Below are 26,584 nucleotides of genomic sequence, written 5' to 3' on the forward strand. Positions count from 1 at the left end.
AGTAGTAGTAGTATTTTAGCCTAATGTATTTGAACGCCGACCCCCCCCCCCCCCCCCCCCCCGACACACACACATCATAAACGATTGTCAGACAACAAGACTCTACATAAGCAGTAAGTTCAGTGCCCTGTGAGGATTCATAATTATTATTACTTTATTATTTGCTGAGCCAAGCGAAGAAGAAAGAACATTTTAGCAATGCCCACCCCACCGCCGCCCCTCTTTCCCTAGGAAAATTCTGTGTCCGTCAGTGTGTTGGATACAGCGGGTCTGAGACTGTTTCTTCTCTAGCACATTTCGGTTTCTTAGTTGCTCAACCTCTGAACCTGATTTGATTGCGCCAGAGATCGTCAGGTATACTGGTATACTCATATATATTGGCATGTCCTCATGGAGTTCTAGTTACTGACCTCACGGGCATTGCCAGCAGAGACCAAGTACTGAGGCAGAGCAGTGGGGAATGAACCGTTATGTAAACATGGACACAGATATGAACCTTACAGTTTACATAACCACTCCGACATGGCTCACCTGCGGATTCTGCAGCGAGGACGGAAGCAGATTTCGGCAAATGTAATAACATTACTTTGTTCATACTTAATGACCTTAAATTGGCTTTCGTGAAATTTATGTTGTTGTTCGCGTAGAGCTATGTTATATGATCGATTCTATTATGCTTGTTATCGTACAACGTTGTAGGCGTAGTCGGAGTGTTCCTGTCTCTGCTCTCTCTTCGCTTTACAAGTTTATGGGGGAGGGAGGGGGGTGGAGGAGCGAAGTTAATTTTTGAAGGCTTTTTTTTAATGTGGACACTGAAGAAGTGTCCACATTAAGTGCAGCCACAATTTTCAACTACTAAGTTTACACCTGTTAGCACTATTGAATTTGGCTTTTTTTGTAAATTATGTATCTTTGCTAGAATACAAAAGAAAGGTCATTTCCTTTTCATATTAATTTCATATTTTTACTCCATTTTATAAGCTAGTTTTTTACACTAATTTTTACCACTATTTATGGTTGAAAACATGATTTTCTAGCACTGTATGACTGTAACCAGTATTTCCAACATCTGTCTTGAAACATATTGAAAATTCAATATCTATCCCCAACCGAACACATATTTTTTTAATATTTACAGCTACCAGTATCATCACAAGGCATAAAATTACAAGGGCAAGTATGCAGATCTTCCTGTACAAGTATCACTAGATGCTGGCAGCCTGTAGTGTCACAGAGGCGCCACCTATCTGTCTTATCACCATCAGATGTCTACGACTATTTGATTGTAGGCGCAGGATCAGCAGGGTGTGTGTTGGCCAATCGGCTGTCAGCTGACCCAAACAACAGAGTCCTGGTCCTGGAAGCAGGGCCGGAGGATAAATGGTGGAACTGGAAAATCCACATGCCGGCAGCTATGACCTACAACCTGTGCAATGACAAGTATAACTGGTATTACAACACTGTGCCTCAGAAACGCCTGAACAACCGTGTTATATACTGGCCTCGTGGTCGTGTGTGGGGCGGCTCCTCCGCCCTCAACGCCATGGTCTACATCCGCGGACATGCCTACGATTACGACAGGTGGGAGAAAGAGGGCGCCACTGGTTGGTCCTATGCAGACTGTTTGCCATATTTTCGCAAGGCTCAAACCCATGATAACTGTGCAGAAGACGACTACATAGGTGGCGCTGGACCTCTTCATGTGTCTCGTGGAAATAGAACCAACCCACTATTTAAGGCCTTTATAGAGGCGGGACTGCAGGCAGGTTATCCGCACACCTCCGACCAAAATGGCTACCAGCAGGAAGGCTTTGGACCAATGGATATGACGGTTCACAAGGGCAAGCGTTGGAGCGCCTCCCAGGGTTATCTCCGTCCTGTGGTGGGGCGCCCCAACCTCACTGTCACTGCCCGGACTATGACACACAGGGTTGTGTTCGAGGCACAGAAAGCTGTGGGTGTGGAATATAAACAGAACTCTCAGGTGAGTTGTTGAGCTGGTTTCAACTTCGTCTTCTGATGGCTTAGCAGTGGATGTAGTTCTGTAATCTTCACATGGCTCAGAGACAGGGCAATTTGTTCTATCTCTATACAAAGATTTTAAATATGCAATGCTATGTTTCAAATGATATCAGAGAGTTGAAGGTGAACAAGATATGCAGAATCTTCAGTAATATTGACCAAGATACAGTTCACAAGGTCCTGGTACATTACTTGTAAGTTATGTATAATTGGAGAGTGTTCCTTTAATGATAACATTTAATTTTGACACCTGTCCCTCTCACAGTTCATCTCAAAAGAATGCATCAGTAACATAAAATCTATGTACTTCTAATTTTGTTTCCATCAGGTAAAAACCGTCAGGGCAGCCAAGGAGGTCATATTGGCAGGTGGCGCCATCAACTCCCCCCAGCTACTGATGTTGTCAGGGGTGGGGGATGGGGACGACCTGAGGGAGCTGGGAATACCTGTGGTACAGCACCTGCCAGGAGTGGGACAGAACTTACAGGTAAGTATTAAACCTAGGGTAATATACCTGTGGTACAGCACCTGCCTGGCGTGGGACAGAACCTACAGGTAAGTATTTAACATATAGTAATTTACCTGTTGTACAGCACCTGCCAAGAGTGGGACAGAACCTACAGGTAAGTATTAAACCTAAAGTAATATACCTGTGGTACAGCACCTGCCTGGAGTGGGACAGAACCTGCAGGTAAGTATTAAACCTATAGTGATATACCTTTGGTACAGCACCTGCCTGGGGTGGGACAGAACCTACAGGTAAGTATTAAACCTAGAGTTATATACCTGTGGTACAGCACCTGCCAGGAGTGGGACAGAACTTGCAGGTAAGTATTAAACCTATAGTAATATACCTGTGGTACAGCACCTGCCAGAAGTGGGACAGAACTTGCAGGTAAGTATTGAACCTAGAGTAAAATACCTGCAGTGAAAATGTACATGTGAAAAGTACCTTGAACTGCTATCAAAAATTTAAAGCAAACCTAATTTATAGAGTTACAAAATCAGTTTGTGGTGATGATTACCCGCCAATTTAAGAAACTTCTTGAAACATCTCTCTTCAGGACCACTTAGAGATAGGCCTACAACAGGAGTGCACCCAGCCCATCACTCTGTACACAGCCCAGTGGAAGTTTCCACACAACATGATCCGTATAGGTCTCCAGTGGTTCCTCAGCCAGACAGGAATGGGCGCCACCACACACATGGAGGCCGGGGGGTTCATCCGCAGCGCCGCGGGTGTCCAGCACCCTGATATTCAGTTCCACTTTTTGCCGTCAACTTTCAATGATCATGGTCGTAAACCTGGGGATCGTCATGCATTTCAGGCCCATATTGGTACCCTGCGTTCTGCCAGTACGGGGCACATCAAGCTGAAGTCTAGAGATCCCTATGACCATCCACTTATAGATCCAAATTATATGTCCAAGGAGCAGGACTGGGAGGAATTCCGAGCCGGCCTGCATTTAACCAGGGAAATATTTTCTCAGAAAGCTTTTGACGAGTTTCGTGGACCGGAACTGAAACCAGGGCTTTCTGTCCAAACTGATGCTGAAATAGACGCCTTTGTGAGGGCGACAGCAGACACTGTGTATCACCCATCATGTACCTGTAAGATGGGGGCGGCTAATGACAAGATGGCAGTAGTGAACAGTAGCGGCCAGGTGTACGGTCTGGAGAACCTGCGCGTGGTCGATGCATCAATTATGCCAAGTATGGTCAGTGGCAACCTGAATGCTCCAACTATTATGATCGCAGAGAAATGTGCTGATGCCATTCTGGGCAATCCCCCACTGGCGCCATCTAGTGCCAAAGTGTGGAGACCAAATACTTTGGAAACTCAAAGAACAACTGTTGGGATAGCATCATGAACTGGATAAAGTCCCTCAATACTGATGTCAGCATTCCTGACATTACCATTCCTAGATGGAGAATTGACACTGCCTTTCTTATACACACTTTACACTGGACGGCGTCCTTCCTGCGTCCTTTCTGCGACCATGAAATTTGGCATCGCTGGGTCTTAATAAGGAGGCACGAGCATTGATTTGGTATCAGAATGAATGCTCAATGATTGGCCAGTTGTCGGCACGTAAAGTATTATAATTTTTATGTACAGACACAGATGTGTCTGTACATATTGCCATCATCTGCGTCTGTCGTCGCCTTCGGCGCCGTCGGCGCCGTGCACTTTTACCGATAACACGATAAGTGGAAAACCATTTTACCTTTTGACTTGAAACTTGCAGAACTGATGAATATTCATAATACGCAGGTCAAGTTTGAAAATCAGCATGATCGGGTCACTTTTAGGGAATTTATGCTGTTTTTTCACTTTTTTCAGCATATATGCAGCACCGATAACACGATAAGTGGAAAACCATTTTACCTTTTGACTTGAAACTTACAGAACTGATGAATATTCATAATACGCAGGTCAAGTTCGAAAATCAGCATGATTGGGCCATTTTTAGGGAATTTATGCTGTTTTTTCACTATTTTCAATATAAATACAACACTGATAACACAATATAAGAAAAACGGATTGGCCAATTGTAATCATACTCACAGGAGTGGTCAATCTTACTAAAACGCAGGTTGAGTTCGAAAATCAGCATAATCAGGCCATTATTTTAGAAGTTATACTGTTTTTCACATTTCCTCAGATTCAATTATTAGGCATGTTAACAGCCTCATTATTTAACTAATAAGATGCCTAAAAGTGTTTGTTTGATATTTCCTGCATCTTTACAACATTGTTAGTTGATTATGTAAAAAACATGGTAAACTTGCTATCATGTATTGTGTAATAAAGTGTCAAAAATGGAAATAAACTCATATCATTGCAGTTTGTCAGATTCAATCATCCACTATGTTCAGAATCTCAGAATGGAGGAAATTGGACATTTAACACTGTTCTATTGATACTTTTCCCATCTCATCAATTTTCTTAGTTGGTCATATAAAATGGCAGTAAAATGTTTATTTTGTTTTATGTTAAAAAAGTGTTAAAAATGGAAATAAACCCATTTCAGAACAGTGCTGTCTTGTTTACATTTCGGCATTTTCAAGGCGTGACTTTGAAGTTCCATGGGCCTGAAGACCTTTGCTAGTCACATTTTCTGAATATCTGTGAAACAAATATTTTATAATTAAAAATTGATGGTCATTAAGCTGTTAAAAATTATGTAATATTGCATCAAAATTTGAAGAAACCCCTATTTTGGGCACTGCTTCCATGATGACCATTTAAGGAAAATCATGTCACTTACTGTTCTCAAACTTACAGGAAAGAAACATGGGGCTAAAATACAGCTTCAGTAGGCAATGCAGTCTGTTTGGTATTTTTATTTATTTATTTATTTACTTTGGCAGTTAAACAGTTTTTTGTGAAAATTTAATTTTTCACATATTGGCATTTTCAAGGTGTGACTTTAAAGTTCCATGATCTTGAAGACTTTTGTTTGTCACATTTTCTGAATGTCCATGTTACTAATATTTTATTAATAACATTTGATTGTTTTTATGCTGTTAAACATTATGTAATGTTGCATCAAAATTTGAAGAAACCCCTATTTTGGGCACTGCTCCTATGATGACCATTTAAGGGAAATCATGTCACTTACTGTTCTCAAACTTACAGGAAAGAAACATGGGTCTAACATACAGCTTCAATAGGCAACGCAGTCTGTTTGGTAAATTTTTCTGGCAATTTAACAGTTTTTTGTGAAAATTTAATTTTTCACTTATTTGCATCTTTATTTTCTGTTCTTTGTCTGTACATTTGACAGCTTTGCTGCCTTGTTTAACTCTCAAATGGGTACATACTGCTGGACACAGAAAGGACGCCGTCCAGTGTAAAGGGGGCTTTAAATAGCCAGTCAAACAATTTGACTTCTATGGTCTCATTTTTAATCAGACGCAATAATTTACTTTATAAGTAAAAGCATGATTGTTATATTCACTTCCTGCATTTATTTTGCCAGTTTTCTTATAGCACTGATTCCGAATAAAAAAGCATGTTTTAGATTATTTGTTAAAAAAGCAAAAACAATTACATATACATATTAGTTTGCCTTCCAATGCATGAATGATTGTTTTTGTAAAATACACCTGTCTATATTTTCTCTGAAGTAATATCACAGCTGTAAAATGTGAGTGAAAAAGGTTTGCAAAGTTTGAAGAACAAATTATTTCAGAAAGACATTAAAGTTTGTTACACACTACATTTACTAGTACACATTTTGCACACACTACGTGTTATATAACTATAGAAAACAAATGCAAATAAGAGGTTAAAAAGTACAACATCAAAAGAATGACAAAACCAGAGAAGTAACATATTCAAATTTAATCAAAACAAGCAAATAAAATCCATTCCCATGCATGTACTACATTTTCTACAGGTTTATAAATATTACTATGGGACCAGTTACAGCCTCTGTATAATTTTATCACACTACGTCACAATGCCTGTTTCACAAAACAGGAGTTTCTAGGTTAATTTTGGACTGCTTCTGGACATATTATATAGCTGAATACATGAAGTCAACTTTGCTTAGGTGTGTTTAACATGCCTCAGTGGCAGTTGCCTCTGATGGTGAAAATAATTACAACTTGTGTCTTTTTTTTGTTAAAGTAATTAGAAAAAAAGATGAGCAGACCTTTAGGTTCTTAGCAAAATGGAATTTAGACTAGTTGGCTAAAATTCTTAATGGTCCTTTCCAAGGCCAACATTGAACTTTAGCTGTTTTGTGAAACAGGTGCCAGGACTATTACGAAAAAAAAAAAAAGGAACACATCATCTTATCACCTGATAACATAACACCACCACCCTCTCCACATCATTATATGCTGATGACTTGAATTAATTCCCAGTCCAAAATAGTCCCTTGTCTTAATGTGCCTGTGATCCATTATTCCCCCTAGTAAGTTTTAATACTTCATAGACCACAGAAGGGTCAAAATACAAGACTCCAATCTTAACACAGGGCATGCTCCCAGTGAAACTATTGATCTACATAGATTGATCCAACTCAGCAGGAACTCTCACTGAATGCAAACAGTTTAACATATTGGACAACAAATTAACATACCTCCTCCTGGCATTGAGTGGAATACTGAAAAGCTGGTGATTGTTCTAGTACATTGGAAACGAGGAGGCGTGTTAATCTGTTTTAGACTGATTGCATTTAGGGAGAATCTCCGCAGAGTTGGATTGATATACGTGAAATTTTAGTTTCATGTATAATGTGCATGTATAAACAGTGAAATCATGAATACATGTCCTCTGTTATCAAAGACTAAATGATATCATGTATTGCATACTTTACATAAAAAGTCAATGTAGAAACAAGATTAAATAAAAAATGAGGCAAGCTATGACTAAGATAATAGAGAAAAAGATATTTTAGAAATACTGTACTTTTGCATAAAATACCCACAAATTGTCTCAGTTTGTGGAAAAATTATTATGTCCAATTAAAAACAGTCATGATTAAATGTTTGTAATCTTGTCCTTTGCAGCTATCACCTACACCAGTTGTCAGAGGAACAGTAACGAGTTACTTCACCAAATTATGCCATTAATATGTTGGTCCATGTCATGACCACCTACATAGAACACATTATTGTCAAAATATACAGATAAATGAATATAAAAGAAAGAACTGGGTTTCCTTAAAATAAATGTCTTGATTACTTCCTACATGCTTGAACACATCGGAATTCCTAAAGGTGCATTAGAACACAGAGTTCTAGTAAAAAAGGTTTAGGTCCATGTGACGTCACTGAAAAATCTGAAATTCATGTCCCAGACACCAAGTAAAGAACCCTTCACCACAACCAGTTATCTTTGACTTATTTTGAGCACACGACACTTTAGGACCATTAATCCAACACTGATAAATCAATCTAGTGTCTGGTAATGGGTTTTTGAACAACAACCTGTTTTTATCTGCACCTGTATATGAAAGTTCCTTTAACTACGCCCACTGATAAAAAACACACATTTCCATATGACAAACACATCGTCCCACATTATTATTATTATTATTATTATGAACATGTCCCTGTTATTCACAGCAATAACAACCAGCTGAGAGTGGAGGGGATAATATGCCAGATATTCCACACTCACAGTACAGGGGTGCTGCCTTATTGATTGCAGTTAGCGGGCCTGTTCAGACAAGGTCCAACTTAAATTGTAAAATAAGTCTAAAATGTGTCATCAGACAACTTTACCAATCCATATCACAAAATGATTGATTTTCATGCCTGAAGCAGGCTGGGATTTCCCGTGTGATCCAATGATGCCATATTGACCTCACTTATTGTTATTTTTTTTCAAGTTGGACTGTGTCTGGACAGATGTAACAACGGGGTTTGTTCAGCTTCCACAGCAGCTCCAGCCCCCAACTCTCCTGGAGGAGTTCAAGTCTTGAATCGTGTGGGTGTCCTGCATTGTTACATCCCCTCCATGTTGTTTCTTTAGCTCCTGGGGAAAATTACAGAAATTATTCATCATCATGTTCATTTATAGTTAACAATTGGAAGTTTCTATCATGATTATCCCTTTAAAAAATAAATTTTTTCAACACTATAAGTAATGAATGTTATTGACTGCATTATTTCATTAGATCATTTTACCACATGTGGTCCTAACCTTTATATAGTTACCAATCAATTTTTCTATAAAGCTGAAGACTAATTGGATTACACTTATCTAGCGCAACATAGACAGATACAGATATAAAAAAGATGAGCAAGTAAAAATTTGGTACACAATGGCATTCCTCGTACAGAAATTGAATGTTAATTGCTGTGGAAAATATAGATAGCAACAAACCTTGGCAATTTTGAGAAAAACATCATCAATATTTGAATTATCCTTGGCACTTGTTTCTACAACATCAATTATTTCATTATTGCTGGCAAATTCCTTTGCTTTGGCAAATCGAACTTCCCTGTGCATTTCAAGGTCACTTTTGTTCCCTGGAAAGTGACAAAAAGGAAAATGTTTTAAATAATATCAATTTGATAATGATGATTACTTTCAGTTTTTAACTATGTAGTCTTTAAAAGCTTTCAGATGAAACCTTGTTACACCAAGAAGATCAACTTACAAGGTAGAAAAGAGGAGTGAGGGTGTGAAAACTCAAGTTTTTCTCCCGTATTGTCCCTACCTATCAATATTTTGACTATACTGCCCCCTGCGTACTTCCTGACATCCTCAAGCCAGCGTGACACATTGTTAAAACTTTCCTTCTTCGTAATATCATATGCCACCACAACGCCATTGGCACTCCTGTAATAGCTTTGGGTTATTGTCCGGAAGCGCTCCTGGCCCGCAGTGTCCCACACCTGGAGCTACAAATGTAAACGGCACTTATGGGTGCATTCGACAGAGACAAATTTGGATTGGTTTGTGTCTCATTGAAATTAAGAGATACTGTTAAAACACCGTAGGAGTAGGATACAAACTATTTGTTGTCACCAGAGATTGTTTATTGCAATGGATTACCATTACCTTGATTATAAGTTACCAGTGAATGACAGTGTTAGAAATTAAGGCTGGACTGTCTGCCCGGGGCTGACAACTTTCAGAACGGGCTGAGAAGTTTTCCCACTCGGCAGACATTCAGTCCAGCTACTTTTCAAGATGGCTGGACTTTCGGTCCAGCAACTAATTTTCCTAAGAGGCAAACACTGAGTGAATCTGTTTTGACTGCATAAATCGATAATGGATATTACATACTGGTACAGCTGTACACTTATAAAAACTGTATGATCAAGTAATTGCATCTTTTGATGAAAATTTCCAGGAGATAAGCTGAACATGTGGTAATATAAAAATGTGAAACAAACTAAAATAACATTATTATGTTTTATAAATTGACCAACGAATTTAAACACTGTATCGCAGTTGTTTCACTTTCACTCAAACCATTTTGTTTATTCGTTCCATTTCAACAATGTGATTTAACCAGTGTTACTGTGATTTATGTAGGTAAAATGTCAATGATTCGTGGAATTACAGCCCTTAGAATTAGCAACTAGGACGTCTGTTACCTTTATCTTTTTCCCGTCTAACATCAGTGTTTTCATGGTGAAATCCACCCCAATTGTGCTTCCGTGTTTCTCTGTATACGTCCCCGACTTAAATCTTTGGACCACACACGTCTTACCGACCCCTGCATCTCCTATTAGCACAATCTTAAAGAGATAGTCATAAACCTCATCTGCGTCTGTTCCACTTTGGTGTGACATGTGGAATGTGTTTTAGTTCCTGTCCTCTTCGCGGGTAGATCAATGTAAAAACAATTAATGGGACGTCAGCTTATGAAGTCACTTCAGACATATTGGAATTAGTCAAGATGAGCCAGTGTCTATAGCGGAAATGGATAGGCTTGGCATTACATTGAGAGATATGTCTCAAGAGACACCAGATTTTTGATTAGATTCATTTCTGACTATAGACAAAAACATTTCCTTTTTCTTAGATTTTAATTTTCTGTTTACATTTTAGCCCCAAAAAAAAGATGAAAATTGCGTTCCCAGAAATGAGGTTTTCACGTTAAAGTAACTTTAACACAACGTCCAAAAGAGTTTCAGATTAGAAAATGAATGTATGAAAAGTATATTCTTTAGATCTATCTCTGCTGTGGTAGTTGAAATAATGATTATTCTGAAGTGCAATATGTATCAAAAACAAAGTTATTTTAATCTCTACATAAATTCTGCTACAAGTTATACATCCACTGGTCTGTCAGGGCTATTGTGTGGTCTCCTGAGGTCTGTCTCTCGTCAGGTTCCAGTGCTATCTCAAGCAGTCTGCTTTTTTACAACTAAATCGTGGACGGCTCGTAACTTTTTTTTTGCAAATATCTGAACTTGCTCACGGGTTTGTACATTTGAAGCATGTAACCTTTGTTTGAATAACAGTGCCAATGGGTATACTATAAACTGTACGAGAATAATAAATATCTGAAGCTCACGAATCGCTGAAAAATGGCCAGCAAGCCAGAGGGTCTGACGGACGATGAATTTCATCGCATGCAGGTAAACAACTAAATACACATATAATACTCACTATTGATAGAAATATTTAAGAATTATTTAAATAAGTGCTTATAGTTTTCATGCAGTGTATAAAATGATTTTAATGTGCTTTTATGATAAGGACTGTTTTAAAACCCCGTTACTTTGAATTTGTTCGTCTTTAGAATGCGTTTCAATATTTTGTCGGAATTGAGCATCGTAAGTTCTTGAGTGTTATATGCTCTCAGATGTATTTAGTGCTGTACATATTTACACATCACCAGCTTTGATAACATCTGTTTGATTACGGTAGATGAAAACCATCAATTTAGTGTAAAAGTAGGTATCACTATATCAGCCTTACCTTTTGCTTCACATAGTTGAAATTCCTTAATGGCATGTCTGCATCATAGCTCCATATTTTATTTAAACATGCAATATATGTTAATTTTTGTCCTTTATGAATTCCATGTATATAGCTCCAGTTGATTGAATTGAGAACAACAAACTACACTCTAGAGGACCAATGCAAGAGGAAAGACAGAGGTATTCACTCTTCTTTTTTATAATTATATGTAAAATATTTTTAAAACAAAGATTCAGTCACCCACTTGGCAGTTGTATTAATTGATAAATCTTTTTTTTTTACTTCCCAGTACATTGTTACCTTAAACAATTCATGAATACATTTATGATTTACAAATTTCTTTCTCCAAAAAGTTTGAATGGACTTTGAGAATGAATTCCAGTGGGTCTTATTAACTGTACTTATCTTAATATGACAATTTAGTTTTCATTTATTGTATTTATGCATGGACTTGGCAAACATCAAATACTCGCCCATATTTCTAAAAGTCAGTGGAATATTTACATCTTTTAAATGTTCAATTCTTCAGAATTACAAGAACTGAAGACCCGTGTTGCAGAACTCGACAAAGATCTACAAAAAGCCAATAAGGTAAGTGTGCTGTGGATCACCTAGAAAGGGAACACCAAGGATTAGTGGGATAAATAATCTGGGAATATGTTAAGTTTTCATGTATAGGATCTTCTAGTTATAGATGAATTCTAAACCATGACTGACTCTCTGGAATGAATGAATAAATTGATTAAAATATAAAGGATTTGTCTATAACTTGATTTTATTAATCATATTTTGATTCTTTTTTTACTTTTTTTCAGGCCATAAGTAAGAGTAAAAAGGCAAAGGTAAATGCTATTGTTTGTTAAACCAAGGATAAAAGATAAACTAGCAACTCTTCCAATGGAAAAGCCAAGCCATAATGTATAGAATATATTAAATGAAATAAAATGGATGCTAAAAATGAAAAGTCAGTGGGGTGACCTAAAGTTGTATTTCACATTTGCCACTTTCATCAAGTTTGTTCTTTCAATTTATTGTAGAAAATATTTATTAAAAGTTAAAATCTGCTTCCACCTTTGCTATGTTGCATTATAAGTTGCAATATTTCCAATTCTTTTTGTCTCGACACAGGAGGTAGAGCTTCTTGTTCAAGAAAATGACATTCTTCAAGGAAAACTTCACAGCCAGGAGGAAGACTTCCGACTACAAAATACCACCCTGATGCAGGAATTGGGAATGGTCAGTTGTATAAACAATAATAATAATAATTATAATAATAATATAAAATAATTATCATTTTTCTTGTAAAGTGCATTCCATTTAAATTCGTACAGTACAATGCACTTTCAGTTTAAATATCAAATGTAAAAATTCATAAGAATTACACTAAAATTCAGACTTACTTTAAAGTTACCTTACAGTGTGAAATCATTTAGATTGCCAGTGAATTCCTTTTACATGTTAATGCTGCAGAGGTTCAGGATGTTGCCTTCACTTTTCTCTCTCTTTCCTTTTTTTGTGCTTGTTACAGTATAAAGTTACTTATCATAAGCACATCGTGTTTTTAACTTGTAATTGTTCCATTGTAACTTTGAATGTTCCAATTTTAGTTAGTGTCAACTAACGAAAAGCTGGAGAAAGAACTCCAGAGTCTCCAGGGAAATGAGGCAGAGAAAGAGAAATGTGTGAAGAGTGAAGAAGTCAGCGGAGAGGTGCTGGAGCTGCAGAATGAAATCAGACGTCTTCAGGCTCAGAATGCAGCGCTGCAGAAAAATCTGATTTGTAAGTTCAGAAAGGCACATTTTTAGGTCTAACTTTTTCATTATTAATATATTTTTCTCTATCTATTTTTGTTGTTTTAAAATGTGGTAAGCTGCTATGATTATATTTGTAAAATACATGTACTGTAGCATTTTAGTCTATGATTTTTATGGATCCTAGACTCAAAGTAAAATAAGGTACATAGCAAATAAGTTTGAAACCCTACTAATTGTAAATTTATTTATTATTTTGTCATTTATTAGGCTTTAGTAAAGCAATTATAAGGTTTCAATAAACCTAAGAAAGGATATAAAATGTTTTTTGTTTATTATTTTCAAGCTGACCAAGAGAAGTATAAGAAAGAGATTTCAGACTTGAAGCAGTTGACGTCTCAGAGGTCAATGCAGGACGTTGACCTTGGTGACCTTGGAGACCTTGGCACTGTAAACAACACACATGATTCTTGGTAAATCGTAGTTTTCTTTCCTCCCAACTTGTTTTATAGTATTGAAATAATACCATGATGGGGACAAATCTTCTAGATATTCAATTTTTCAAGTTTGAAATACTATAAATACTTAGTTAGCTGAATTATATTACTGATGCAGTATTATATCGTGGAGAGGGTTTCAGGATACAGCTCTTGGGTCAGAAACCAGATGTTAAAAAGGTCTAAATAACCCCACAGTTGACCAGAAAAGGTGCATTGAAAGGAACCCCTCATTTAAGTTGTTGGCTAAGGGCTTGGCTTCTGAACCAAAAGAAACAAACACAACCACAGTGTAAAGAAAAGTGTATTATATAAATCATATAAATAACAATAATATTTATGATTTTATGTGATTCCAGTGATGGGTCTGTAGAAGCAGCTATAGGGGGCGACACTGCTGCTAGCCCCACCAATCCCCCAGGTAAGTAAAGTTCATACTGAGAATAAGAGCGCATCTAGATCGAACTAACTCGCTGGGGGTTCACGCTAAATTGCTGTCAGACAACCGCGCATGGAAGTTAATTACCCCCTTACAGCTTTTAATAGGCGGGACAGACATTTAATCTAATAATCATGGAGATAGATCGATCTAAAATCTGTGGGAATGGGGTCTAAGAGTTTCTGATATCTGCCTGGTAATGATTCATGTTCACAGCTTCAGGCTGTCATGTTTTTTCTGCCAAAAGTTCAAACTTGGTCCAATTTACCGCCATTGTCAAGAAATCCTGGGAGGTAGCCTAAAACCAGAGATCCCCCTTGGCCCCAGGTTATTGTTTTCACAGAGATATGGAATAGTTTGGTGGTCTGATATTGTGTGTTAGACCCAAACCACTAACTGTTTGCTATTGAGTATTGAGTGTGTTGAGAGTTTGCTATTGACTTTAGATCTTTTTTGTTTTAATTTTTTTTCCAGATGTCTTGCCTCAAAAGTCTGCTCCGTCTGTGGATGTGGAGTCCCACAAATTAGAAGAATACATTCAAGAAAATAGCAGTGAGTTGGGATTTAAACAAAAAGCAATTTTACACGTGTGCCCAAAAACACACACACACACATGTTAGCCAAAAAAAAAAAATAATTGATTTAAATTTATAAAAATGATCAAATGTTTGAACTAGTTCATATTTGCTGCTCCTCCCCTTCTCTCTCTCTCTCTGTCTGTCATTGTTCCAACAACTATTCTGACTATTTCTCAGGTCTGAGACTAAGTTTAGACACAGAAAAAGAAGAAAACAATATGCTGAAACAACAGTTGGAAGAACTAGAGGTAAGTGTGTGAAGATTTGAAAAGTAAAATTTTATGATAGCATATCAACTAACTGTCTCTTCTTTTCCTTTCCAAAGCTATATTGATATATTAGATTTGGTTTTACTCCTGTCATAGAAAGGATAACTATTTCTGTCAATTTTTTATAAAAGTTAATGATAAGATTTTAAAAACCATGCCCTTAATAATAAGAATGGGACCACATTGTGGTTCATCTAAAAGATACCCCAGATGTCAAACGAATAATTGCACAATTAATTCACCTGCTAAACCCCAGTAACTCTTGACTAAATGACAGAAAAGATTACAAATATAGTAAGATTTTAAATTGAACTTTTTTTCCATCTCCAGAAGTCAAGGTTGGATCAGGTCAACAGTTTACAAGAAGAGGTAGACAAGGTGAGTAACATTGCTCTCTTACAGTCTTAAAAGGAAATTAAATCCATCAGTATATGTTTGACATTTGCAAGGGTGAACATGTCAGGTAATGATTATTGAACAAATATTTCTTTTATATGCTTGCATTTATAACTGAATTATATGATGCTTTATACATTCACATTTATAATTTTAGATGCAAGAAAAATTAAAGAAGAAGCAAGAAAGGTATGTGTGACATGTATTGTCTTCATGTATTGTCAAAATGTTTTTACCTGCTGAATTTTTTAAAAGTACATTGTATGATTTTTTTATGTTGGTAAAGTGTAAATTTTAAATTTAAATTTTAAAAGTTACAGTATTTTAAGGAGCTTTATGAGGGCAGTAGTCAAGTAATTTCTTTCATTCATTGTCTTAACAGAAATTTCTTGAAATTTCATATTCTCACAATTAATCTTTCCTGTTTAACTTTTATTTTTTCATATTTTACAGTTTCTGTAAACTTCAAGAAGAGAAAGAGGTTCATTTCAGAGAGACAAGGTGAGGTCAAAGTTGTGCTGTAATTACGCCTTGTGCCCCACAAAGTTTATTGGCCAACAACACAGAACTTCTCACGAAGGGTGATTTAGTCAAACATGATGTATATTCTAGTTATTTTTTAAACCCCTCTCCCAACCCAAAGGAGAGAAAGCAAAATATGTCGTATGTACTTATTTCATAAGTGACAATTTCTGTGTTTCCAGTCAGAAGATAGATGAACTTCAGGCCAGTAAAGAGAGAGACAACAAATACTTCAGAGATCACATTGCCAAACTTAAGGAAGAACTGGAGAAGATGAAAGAGGTAAAATATGTTACTGCCACCAAGTTTCCACATGAGCTCTAGTGTATTGTAGATGCTGAACACATAAAATGATTATTTTTTCACAACAGCAGCTCAAGCAACACATGCAGCCACACTTAATGTACTGGTGGCTCAACTCTAATTTCTGCTGCTTTTCTCAAGAACTATTTTTGATGTTTGTTGTCAAGAGGACTAGAAATGATTAACCGAAGATCCTTATTGGTTGTGCTCTTAGGTGCTAGAAGAACAAAAATCCCAATCCAGTCAAACCATAACAGAGCTGCAAGAGACAGTTTCCACTCTTCAGAGTCAGGTATGGGAAGTGTATGTTCAGTCTTTGACCTTTGGCTTAGTCAAAGAATTAGATATGGTTATTAATTAAACAAACTATGAACAATCATAACGCATTAGTATCATCAGATTGTGATAAAACAATCTCAGCAAATTATTTTATATTTAACATGTCAGAAATTTGTCTTTTGGTAGTTTATATGTATATGTTCGTTCAGGGAAGGGCAGTGACTCATTTCCAAATGTCATTTCCTATTGAAGTCATAAATTATGTTAATTAAATACTACCCCAAACAGGTCAATTCCTCCAGTGAGGAGCAGCTTCACCAGTTAGAGGCTCAGACCAGCAAGTTCCAGCAGGAGATTTCAGAGCTACAGAAGTCTATAGCAGCTCTACAGCAGGAAAGGGAGGATGTCTGTAAACAACTTGAGGTAAGCAGTAACGGGTAACACAGATATACCAGGATTTGATCAGCGAGGACAAGTGTAGAAAGTTATTGAATTTTCATGAAAATATTCCATCAAAGTTAAAATAACTGTGGGAAATACTTCCTTCTTTATATCTTAACTTCATGAAGATTAGAGATTTTAGAGAACATTTGATCATATAAAAAAGTAATTGTCAGATATTTATTTAACTTATAAATATTCAGGAGAGTCAGAAAGAGAAGGACACCCTACAGCAGAAGCTTAGTGACACTGAGACAGAGAGAGATACTCAAAGTCAAGCTCTCCAAGAAGCTAGCAAAGTAAGCTATTGAATTAGTTACTAATTAGAAACCACTTTGCGCTTATGTTTTTTGCAACAGTCATTATAAATTGAAGCATAGCCTGATAATCTTTATGGTTGATATTTCCTTATACATTTACACATTGCTCTTATTTGCACAATTTTTATCATAAATAAGAGAAGAGGAAGCAGTTGTTGTATGAGTTTGTCATCAATACACTCACTTTAAGTTTGTTCTAATTCCCGCTGTAGATAGCAGAGAAGAGGAAGCAGCTGCTGGATGAGCTGGCCATCAAGTACCAGGCGGAGAGTGAGAAACACAGGGAGGAGGTGGGACGTCTTCAGGACAGTCACCAGGTGGAGCTGTCACAGCTGGCCACACAGTTGACTGAGGAGAAGGTGAGGACAGTAGGATAGGGGGCAGTGGTAATCAAGAGAATATTTCAGTTTAGTTTATACCTTTTGTGCACAAATGGGTACAAGGAAGTATGAGAACACAGATGCCCAATGTAGGAAACCTCAACTGGAACGCTGGTGGACAGGCACTCACATGCACACGCATACTGGCACACGCATACACTCACACAGACACTCTCACACACACACACACACACACACACACACACACACACACTACAAAAAAGGGCCTCCTGCCCATGCATTCATGTCAACATACGCACATATGCATATGCATATGCACTCATATACACATTCTGTGAAACAAAAACAGCCAGTATCATATATTTCTTTAAGTCAGTGAAAAAATTCATTACATCATCATGACCAGATATTGTTGTATTATTTTTCAGACTAAAGTGTCTCAGCTGGAAAAGCTCAAACCTGAGGTGGAGCAGCTACGAGAGCAGGTGCAGTCCCTGGACAACACGAAAGGATGGCTGGAGAGACGGCTTCAGGAAGTAGAGGTGACTCAACTTGTTAATAAGTTCCTGGATATAACTCAAACCTTCATTTCCTATTGACTGAAACCATTCTAAATTGATATTATCACTAATGAATACTTTAACTTTCTATCCTAAACTGAAAATGATAAGCAGAAGTTCTTTTATGTCATTAAAAAATACCATTTTTCATAATTAAACAGGAAGAATTAGATGCTACGAAGGTCAACTATGAATCTCAGTTAGAAACGAGCAGTCACGAGCATGCGAACACCGTAGAGAGTCTGAGGCAGAGTCAGGCAGCCATCCAGCAGGTATGTCAGCCAGTTTACTATCCCACTGTTGTAATTATAATAGTCTGAGGCAAAGTCAGGCAGCCATCCAGCAGGTATGTCAGCCAGTTTACTATCCCACTGTTGTAATTATAATAGTCTGAGGCAGAGTCAGGCAGCCATCCAGCAGATATGTCAGCCAGTTTACTATCCCACTGTTGTAATTATAATAGTCTGAGGCAGAGTCAGGCAGCCATCCAGCAGGTATGTCAGCCAGTTTACTATCCCACTGTTGTAATTATAATAGTCTAAGGCAGAGTCAGGTAGCCATCCAGCAGGTATGTCAGCCAGTTTACTGTCCCACTGTTGTAATTATAATAGTCTAAGGCAGAGTCAGGCAGCCATCCAGCAGGTATGTCAGCCAGTTTACTGTCCCACTGTTGTAATTATAATAGTCTGAGGCAGAGTCAGGTAGCCATCCAGCAGGTATGTCAGCCAGTTTACTATCCCACTGTTGTAATTATAATAGTCTGAGGCAGAGTCAGGCAGCCATCCAGCAGGTATGTCAGCCAGTTTACTATCCCACTGTTGTAATTATAATAGTCTGAGGCAGAGTCAGGCAGCCATCTAGCAGGTATGTCAGCCAGTTTACTATCCCACTGTTGTAATTATAATAGAAATTTATTTTCTCAATGGCATGGATAGCACCTAGGGGATAAGGGGAAAGTTGCAGAAATTTCCAGTATATTTTAAGCTTCATAAAGGTTTTTACTGGCATTGTATGCCTGCATGTATAGTGTTAAAAAATAGAAATTTATTCTCAGGGGATGACAAAATACAGTATTAGATTATAAAACATTATGTTGTCAACATGGTTATATTATACCATCAATTCCGCAGCTTTCTAGTGTGTCTTTCCATTAATAAAATGCTAAAGTAAAGAGGCCTGTGCCTGTAGAGAGATGTAAAGCTGGCTGTCCTGAATACACCAAGGAGTCAGTAAATCATGAATTCTGTCAACAAACTTTTCACCAGTGAATTCTGATAGAGATGTATCAGTAAAATAGTAAAACCATATATTTGGTCGTTTGTATTTACGACCGGCCGCCCCCCCCCCCCCCACCCCCCACCCCCCTTAACCCCCATTTTTTGGTATTTTATAAAAAAAAAATACACTTTCAATTCTGATTTTCTATTAAAAGTGATTTGCATGTTTTTTCACATGTTATAGGAACTGGAGGACAAGATACAGACACTGACTGAAGAACAACAGGAGCAGAATATTTCCATTGACAATCTTAAACAGGTACATTTCTAGTTGTTGGGTTTGCTTTCATGTTATTCATTTATATTTATTTTTTTAGTTTGGGGGGGGATGCTTGCAATATGCATTGATTAACATGTTAGTCAAGACTATTTTGGTGCCTTAGTTAAATATAATTAAAGAGATAAAGCTGATTTTGACAGATTTCACAAAGGCCAAAAATTGTTAGCAGAAAATTGATTCCAATTTCCAATGATTTGTGTTATTTACTGCTTGCAACTAGACTAAAGATGTTAGAATTTTCACTAATTTAGATAGACAAAACTTTACAACAGTTTATGGAGGGGTTTTACTTGATGTTTTTCACAGCAAATCAAGGATAAAGAGGAAGAGATGAGAATTCATGAGAAAAAGGGTGCCTCAACAGTGAGTATAGCATGGAATATTTCACTAGAAAACCCCTCAGAGAACTTGGACCTCTGCCAAGAAAGAGCTTAATTCTGATAATTAATTAGTTAATTAATCAATGGATCACCACCAAATCTAAGCAGTTCTAGGTTAGCCCATTTCTGACTTATCATGAAAATTTTATCAAAAGCCATCTGTAGCTTTTAGATTTAGATTAGTAACTAACATATACCAACATGTGAATGTTGATGACCTTGGAGCATCTGGTCCAATCTCTGTGATATCTTTACCAATTTTTCTATTCAGCTGAAAGATTTTAAAAGACAACTGCACGCAGAAAGAAAAAGGGGCGAAAAATTGCAAGAAAGATTGCAGAAGTTAGTGTCTGAGAGTAAAGGAGGGAGACAAGGTAGGTGGATCCCCCTGTTGGCAAGGTGCCAAATTATCTTCGTGTCTTCACGTGTACTTTATCTACAGAGATACCTGATTCTTTGAGCTTTGCGTTGAGGCAGCAATCTCTGCACCTTGGCCTTTTATTAGGGAAGAAGTTATTATTTTAGCATTTAAAATGATGAATTTTTCAGTCAAAAAAATGATAGGGGTCCCCTGACTGCAAAGATGATCGTCTGCCACTGCTCTTGCTCAACAGGTGTCAACACGGTCACCAGTGTTGCACATCCCTGTCATTAGGAAAAAACTATTAGAAATCCATCTCATTTTCCTTGGTCAAATTAAATTTGGAGAAATTTTGACTTGCGTAAGAGTCAATTTGTTATGTTAATTGCTAATGCCACTTTTTTTCCTGATGAACTGAATGTTATTATGCTGAACATGTAAATATATTGTTTTGTGCACTTTTTCTCTGTGTATTGAAATATTCTGTCTTTTTATTTTCAGCTGCAGAAGAGTTGCTGATGGGTAAAGATCCAGAGTCAAGATATAAAGGAGACAATGGGTGAGTGACACAGATTAACACTGTCTTATTATCAAAGTGTATAAGGGTGCATTCAGAACCTGTTGATCCGAGGACTAACTAGTCTGGGGGTCAAATATGGTGTGACCCACTTGAAAGAGTGCCGAGATTTAATTGCTCTGCCACTTCTGGGTCGGTGTGCGTGGGAGGCGTGAATCCATTGACTACTGCATGCCATATTTGATCCCCGGACTAGTTAGCCTGCAGATCAACTTCGGTTCTGAATGTGGCCTTAGTCACCAATTGTCAGCAAAATTGAAATTTTGTAAATTTGTTCAGCTGCTTGTCACCATTTTTGCTTTGGGTGAATAGATTCTTAGAAACAGGTGCCTGGAGGACCAGTAGGATAGAAAGTTTTTGGCACAGCTTTTAGTACTGAATATTTGAAACGTGAAACTTAAAACTCTGGCTTAAAGATGACAATTTGAACAAATTCTCAATTGCATGGTATTCATATATGGAGTTGACAAAGACTAGCCTTTTTATTTGTAAATCTACTTGGATAAACCAATAAACATCAGTCCAATAATTTAAGACTCCTAAGCATTTTTTTATCATTGACAATTAAACACTAAGGACTAGTCAATTCTCCTCATAGACTCCTCTTATATCCCCAGATATACCACAACACATTAAGCAAGTTAAATCCCAGTTAATTTGATTTTGTGGTCCAATGATGACACATTATTCACTCCAACTAGCTTAAGTGGTTCTCTGAATAATGGAGACAGAGATAAAGAGATGGCTGTTCCATTTCAGCTCAATATCTTCATGGAGTGGCATTAGTGGCAACAAGGATACGTTAAGTAATTCCAATTACAGCGCGTCTCAGGTAGGAAAATGTGTCTGTGTACAGGTCTGTAGAGGGTGCTTGAAAAGCAGCCATTACACAAGAGATGGTTGATTGATTGATTGATTTGAAGGAGATAGGTATGATAGGAGAGAGAGAGAGAGATTATGATTGTTAAAAATATTTGTGACAGTAGTGAAGAAGGATTAGAATTAAAATGATCATTGAGTCACATGCGCACACTCTGACACATACACACACACATACACACACATACACACACACACTGTGCTTACTAAGTACACACAAACTGTGCTTGCTAAGTACACACACAAACACACATGTATACACAGAATGTGCACACACACACACACACACACACACACACACACACACACACTGAGTTGTATATTAATGTTGCTGTTCCAGTCCCCAGATGAAGGCAGTGTGTCCAGTCCCATGTCCCTGACCCAGGAGAACAATGACCTGTTGTGCAGGGTGGCAGAACTACAGCAGCAGAACTGGAACCTGCAGGAACAGGTGGGTGGGTCACAGTGTGGGTCACAGGTGGGTGGGGCAGATTAAGCATGGGTCACAGGTGGGTTGGTGACAGTATGGGTCACAGGTGGTTGGCTCACAGGTAGGTGTATAACATGGGTGGGTGGGTGACAGCATGGGTCACAGGTGGGTGGGCGACAGCATGGGTCACAGGTGGGTGGTTCATAGGAGGGTGAGCACAGTAATTGTCATAGGTGGGTCGGTCACATCATGGGTGACTAGTGGGTCACAGGTAGGTGTGTCTCAGCATGGCAGTTTTTTAACTGAAGTTGTTCACCCTCCATACTTTGATGTTTGGTTACACCGTACCTTCTTGTCTTTTTGGGGTCAGTTGGTGTAATTTCATAGGTGTAATTTTTATCACAAGGTAGCATTGTCAAAGTCTAAACTTTGAGTAAAAAGGTTTTCATGTGCGTTATGAATGTCACAAGTAGGTGACTTCAGTGATAGCTCACATGAGTTCCCTTTTGATAAGGCCTAACTGCACCCATAAGCTCCAGTGTGGGATTTGTTCCTAATCATCTTTATCTTAGTATCAAACAAGGGGACAAATCAAACCATAAATGTTGATATTGAAGTGTATATCTTGTCCCGTGCTAGGTCAACATGCTGGAGTCTAGTAACGCAGCCATGGCGGAAGACCTCATCCAGAAGACGGCTGTCATTGACCACTATGTCAAGGAAGGAAGACCAGGTAAGCAGTCAGGGTTCATTTAAACTGTTATTATTATTATTATTATTATTATTATTGATCAAATATCTCATGATTATTTGCTTTTCACAGTAAGTTTTATGACTTCCTTGACTGAACATTTTTTTCTTTGAGGTGCATTTTTTGTAAATTATATATATTGACTTTATATTATTTGCTGTTAGCACTGGTTTCAGCCATGAAATCTTACATAATTCCCAAAAATAAAAATTGTCCTTTAGTCCTAGATTTTTTGTAACTCTTTTTTTTAATTTGATGAAGTAAAAGTATGCTATTTTGAAATTTTCCTTTTCAACAAAATACAGGAAATACAGACACTTTGTTAGTTTTATAAATTCTTACCATTACATGGTTTGGTTTCAGAATATGTCCACACTCCAAAAGATGAGAAACTAACACTGAACCGTGTGGTTGACTTTGTGAAGAACAAAGGTGATGAGAACCTTAAGGAGACCAATAGAAAGCTGCAGAGAATGGTGGAGGAAACGCTGACCAAGAACATGCATTTGCAAGAGGTATGCAATCAACAGTTATGAAAAAAAATGAGGGAAAAAATGAGGACCACTTTCGAGAACTCTGTATCAAACTGTTTGCTGTATTACTCAGTGTGAGAGATAGGCAACTTTAGGATCTGGCTATTTTGAAAGTGAACAACCTGAACAGACCCCACCCCTACCCCCACCCCCCACCCCCACTCACCCAAGACCAGTCAAACTTAACTGAGATAGAAAACTGTGACAGCAATTCTTTTTTTTTTTTTTTTTTTGCCTAGCCAAATCCCTGCTTTTGCATCACTTTTTTTTCTCCAAATGTTTTTAAAAACAGTATCAACCTTATTTTGTTTATTCGATTTCAATCAGTTTTAGCATTTGGTTAAATTGGCGAGTGTAAGCTCTACTCAAACTGTCTGTGGTATGGCAAAGTGTCTTAGGAATACACCCCAAAAATTACATATATTATATGCAATAATGAACACTGTTTTCATGAATTTGATATAACACTGATAAGCCTTCGTGCTGACAGAATATGAGTTAACAAAAATAAAAATTGTCCAGAATAAAAAATGAAAATAATAAATACCCCCCCCCCCCCCCCCACACACACACACACACACACACAGTCAGGTGCACCCGAACACATCCACCAGGTAGTCTGTAACACATCTCTCTCCCAGAAGAATACATGCAGTCAGTGATGTGATTCTTGCTACTTAGCCAAACAGGAGTGTTTGTATACAGGGAACCAAATGCAGCATGACTGTATAAATAGAACTCAGCCTAGAATAGCTCACTGATCTATATTTATGTACTGGGTATGGTTTTTGGTAGGTACAAAGTGATCTCACAGACACTGTCTCTCTTTTTCCAAAACAGCTTTAAAAAATTTTTTTTTATTCATAATATGTACATGGTTAATAATTAGTGGGTACAAAGTGGTCTCTCTCTCTCTCTCTCTCTCTCTCTCTCTCTCTCTCTCTCTCTCTCTCTCTCTCTCTCTCTCTCTCTCTCTCTCTCTCTCAGAAACTGTTTACTTTTTATAAAAATATGCGCAGAATAATATGCACTGGCTTTGTCTTTCTTATAACATATTTTGACATTTGTTATATTTATAACATACAGAGATATCATATCCACTCATTTCATATTTGAAGCAATTTGCTGGTATGTGAATTCACGTGGAATTGTTGGTATATGTACATCAGTTTATAGATGATATTGTTGTAATAGATGAGTCAGACGTTGAATCCAGATGATATCGCTGCAATATACAGATACTGTCACATATGACTTCAGAAGGGCTCTGCAGTATACTCTAATCTTCAAGTTTGAAATGTGCCTGCGTCTTAATTTTCAAACCTCCACGTCTGGACCCTCAGTGGACTGTGACATTCAGTTACAGTTTTGATTGAAGTTTATTGGACCAGTCATTTGTGCAGCCAGGTGGAACTGGAGGTCAGAGGTCACAGTTGCCCCGGGGTCCTCCCTGTAAACTAAGTCCAGTTTGCCCTCCATTGGAGTAGACCCATTGTCTTGGGGCTTGTTTGCCAAGTCTCTGTTTAACATACACTCACATGCATGCACTTACACACACACACACACACACACACACACACACACACACACACCAGGCCCGTAGCCAGCAATTTCAAAAGGGGTGTTCTTTTTCTGAAAAAGTGGACCTTTTTCCATAAAAACTTCATGAACCTAGATCAAATTTTACCCAGAGTGGACCTTTTCCCACCAAAAGTGGCGGTTCTTTTGAACCCCCCGAACCCCCCCTGGCTACGGGCCTGCACACACACACACGGATTCAGACAACTTGCCCGAGGACGATGACTTCTTAACACTGACATGATCAGATTGGATGCAAGTTCTCTGATAGTGTAAATTAGTCCAGCTCTAGGACAGCCAAAGCCCTGGTCAATTTTCACAATTTTCTATTTTATGCTTTTTGCGCAAGTGCTTTTTATACAGAAAGTGGTACTGCATTCAATGGTAGGACACAAACTGCATGCTCTCAGGAAACATTCTACATCTTGGCACTCACTGGGGATTCTCTAACTTAATGAGCTGCTTGTTCATGGTAATTATTTACTGGTCCATGTTTGAGATTTACATCGGAAACAGGTTTTTTGGAGAGTAAAGCAAATGAAAGGTTTTTCTGCCCTTTGAGTTTTGATCTTATCACAATTAGGATGTATTTGTGGCATCTTTAATTGGATTCTGAGCTGTTTGTTTGAAGAGTTGGACTGTTTAAAGGTAATCACGCAGGCATTCTTTTGTGTGCACACAGCTTCAGTTGCTGCAAATTTGATTACTCGCCCTGCCTCTTGTTTCCAAGTTTAGTAGAGGAGGGAACTGAAGAACTGAAGAAATTGGCAATACTGTTGATGTGGTTGTTATACGTTATCTTATACTTGCGTTACCTTCTTTCTAGGACATAGAAAAACTTTCCCAGGAACTTCATCGTGTGCAGCAGCAGCAGCCCAAGGCCACCAGCACACCGCTGCCTTCGCCTTGCAAGAAAACAGACCAATGAGATCACAGATGGATAAGAAACAATGTATTTTAATAAAATAACTATGTATCTATAACTAAGATCAAACTAAAGAGAGTGGGTTGACCAAACCAGGGATTTGTAAATAGGATATCCAATGTAACAGGATTATGCTGGCAGAAATATTATTTTCAGATAGAAAACTGTTTTAAACAAATAAAGTCAGTCTCAATCAGTTAATTGATGGGCTATAAAATTATATTGATTAAATTGATTTTGAATTTAGTTTTATTCTGAGGACCATTACTTGAAGTGATGTACTCAAAAAAAGTGAAAAGCAGGACCTTTTAAACAGCTAAATTATAGTGCTGCTTATTTCTCAAGGTGAAGATAGAAATATATGATTATTTGGAAGTCACTTTTTCAATGGACTAACAACTGCAATCTCAATAACAATACTATTATATTTGATTTCTTTGTGGTCAAAACTGAGATAAAATGAGATACAGAGGTATCTAAAGCATATAG

The 26,584-nt window shown here is 37.7% G+C and overlaps 3 protein-coding genes across 3 annotated transcripts; 2 read left to right on the forward strand and 1 right to left on the reverse strand.

The window, feature by feature from the left end:
* The first annotated feature begins 312 nt into the window (after positions 1-312).
* LOC106152955 (choline dehydrogenase, mitochondrial) lies at positions 313-6,176 on the forward strand. The gene is made up of 4 exons (XM_013526704.2): positions 313-573; positions 1,139-1,984; positions 2,351-2,509; positions 3,087-6,176. The coding sequence occupies exons 1-4, from the start codon at positions 523-525 to the stop codon at positions 3,891-3,893; spliced, it is 1,863 nt and encodes a 620-aa protein (XP_013382158.2). The 5' UTR covers positions 313-522; the 3' UTR covers positions 3,894-6,176.
* A 182-nt stretch (positions 6,177-6,358) lies between these two features.
* On the reverse strand, positions 6,359-10,413 carry LOC106171302 (ras-related protein Rab-43). Its single transcript, XM_013551590.3, has 4 exons — positions 10,093-10,413; positions 9,207-9,390; positions 8,870-9,015; positions 6,359-8,518 (listed from the first exon to the last, which is right to left on the reverse strand). Exons 1-4 carry the CDS (start codon positions 10,288-10,290, stop codon positions 8,411-8,413), a joined length of 636 nt encoding a protein of 211 aa, XP_013407044.3. The 5' UTR covers positions 10,291-10,413; the 3' UTR covers positions 6,359-8,410.
* Positions 10,414-10,823: 410 nt separating this feature from the next.
* Positions 10,824-26,109, forward strand: LOC106152944 (GRIP1-associated protein 1). Its single transcript, XM_087015968.1, has 29 exons — positions 10,824-11,082; positions 11,541-11,607; positions 11,958-12,019; positions 12,244-12,270; positions 12,557-12,664; positions 13,036-13,207; positions 13,526-13,652; positions 14,036-14,097; positions 14,590-14,667; positions 14,871-14,941; positions 15,293-15,340; positions 15,516-15,547; positions 15,812-15,859; positions 16,063-16,162; positions 16,398-16,475; positions 16,751-16,885; positions 17,107-17,202; positions 17,436-17,582; positions 17,993-18,106; positions 18,286-18,396; positions 19,586-19,660; positions 19,988-20,044; positions 20,333-20,435; positions 20,924-20,981; positions 21,759-21,831; positions 22,219-22,329; positions 22,948-23,041; positions 23,423-23,574; positions 25,997-26,109. The coding sequence occupies exons 1-29, from the start codon at positions 11,032-11,034 to the stop codon at positions 26,096-26,098; spliced, it is 2,559 nt and encodes an 852-aa protein (XP_086872094.1). The 5' UTR covers positions 10,824-11,031; the 3' UTR covers positions 26,099-26,109.
* The last annotated feature ends 475 nt before the right edge of the window (positions 26,110-26,584 follow it).

The sequence above is a fragment of the Lingula anatina genome, chromosome 6 (genome assembly GCF_051362555.1).
Source record: "Lingula anatina isolate TDL-2025a chromosome 6, LinAna3.0, whole genome shotgun sequence".
Lineage (NCBI taxonomy): Eukaryota > Metazoa > Brachiopoda > Lingulata > Lingulida > Lingulidae > Lingula > Lingula anatina.

Coding starts and splice junctions, on each gene's coding strand:
- LOC106152955 (XM_013526704.2), top strand. CDS start 523: ATGGCTCACCTGCGGATTCTGCAGCGAGGACGGAAGCAGATTTCGGCA. Junction 574..1,138: donor GGAAGCAGATTTCGGCAAAT/GTAATAACATTA, acceptor TAATATTTACAG/CTACCAGTATCATCACAAGG. Junction 1,985..2,350: donor AATATAAACAGAACTCTCAG/GTGAGTTGTTGA, acceptor TGTTTCCATCAG/GTAAAAACCGTCAGGGCAGC.
- LOC106171302 (XM_013551590.3), bottom strand. CDS start 10,290: ATGTCACACCAAAGTGGAACAGACGCAGATGAGGTTTATGACTATCTC. Junction 9,391..10,092: donor TAGACGGGAAAAAGATAAAG/GTAACAGACGTC, acceptor TTACATTTGTAG/CTCCAGGTGTGGGACACTGC. Junction 9,016..9,206: donor TATAGTCAAAATATTGATAG/GTAGGGACAATA, acceptor GTCACTTTCCAG/GGAACAAAAGTGACCTTGAA.
- LOC106152944 (XM_087015968.1), top strand. CDS start 11,032: ATGGCCAGCAAGCCAGAGGGTCTGACGGACGATGAATTTCATCGCATG. Junction 15,341..15,515: donor TACAAGAAGAGGTAGACAAG/GTGAGTAACATT, acceptor TTATAATTTTAG/ATGCAAGAAAAATTAAAGAA. Junction 19,661..19,987: donor CCATTGACAATCTTAAACAG/GTACATTTCTAG, acceptor TGTTTTTCACAG/CAAATCAAGGATAAAGAGGA.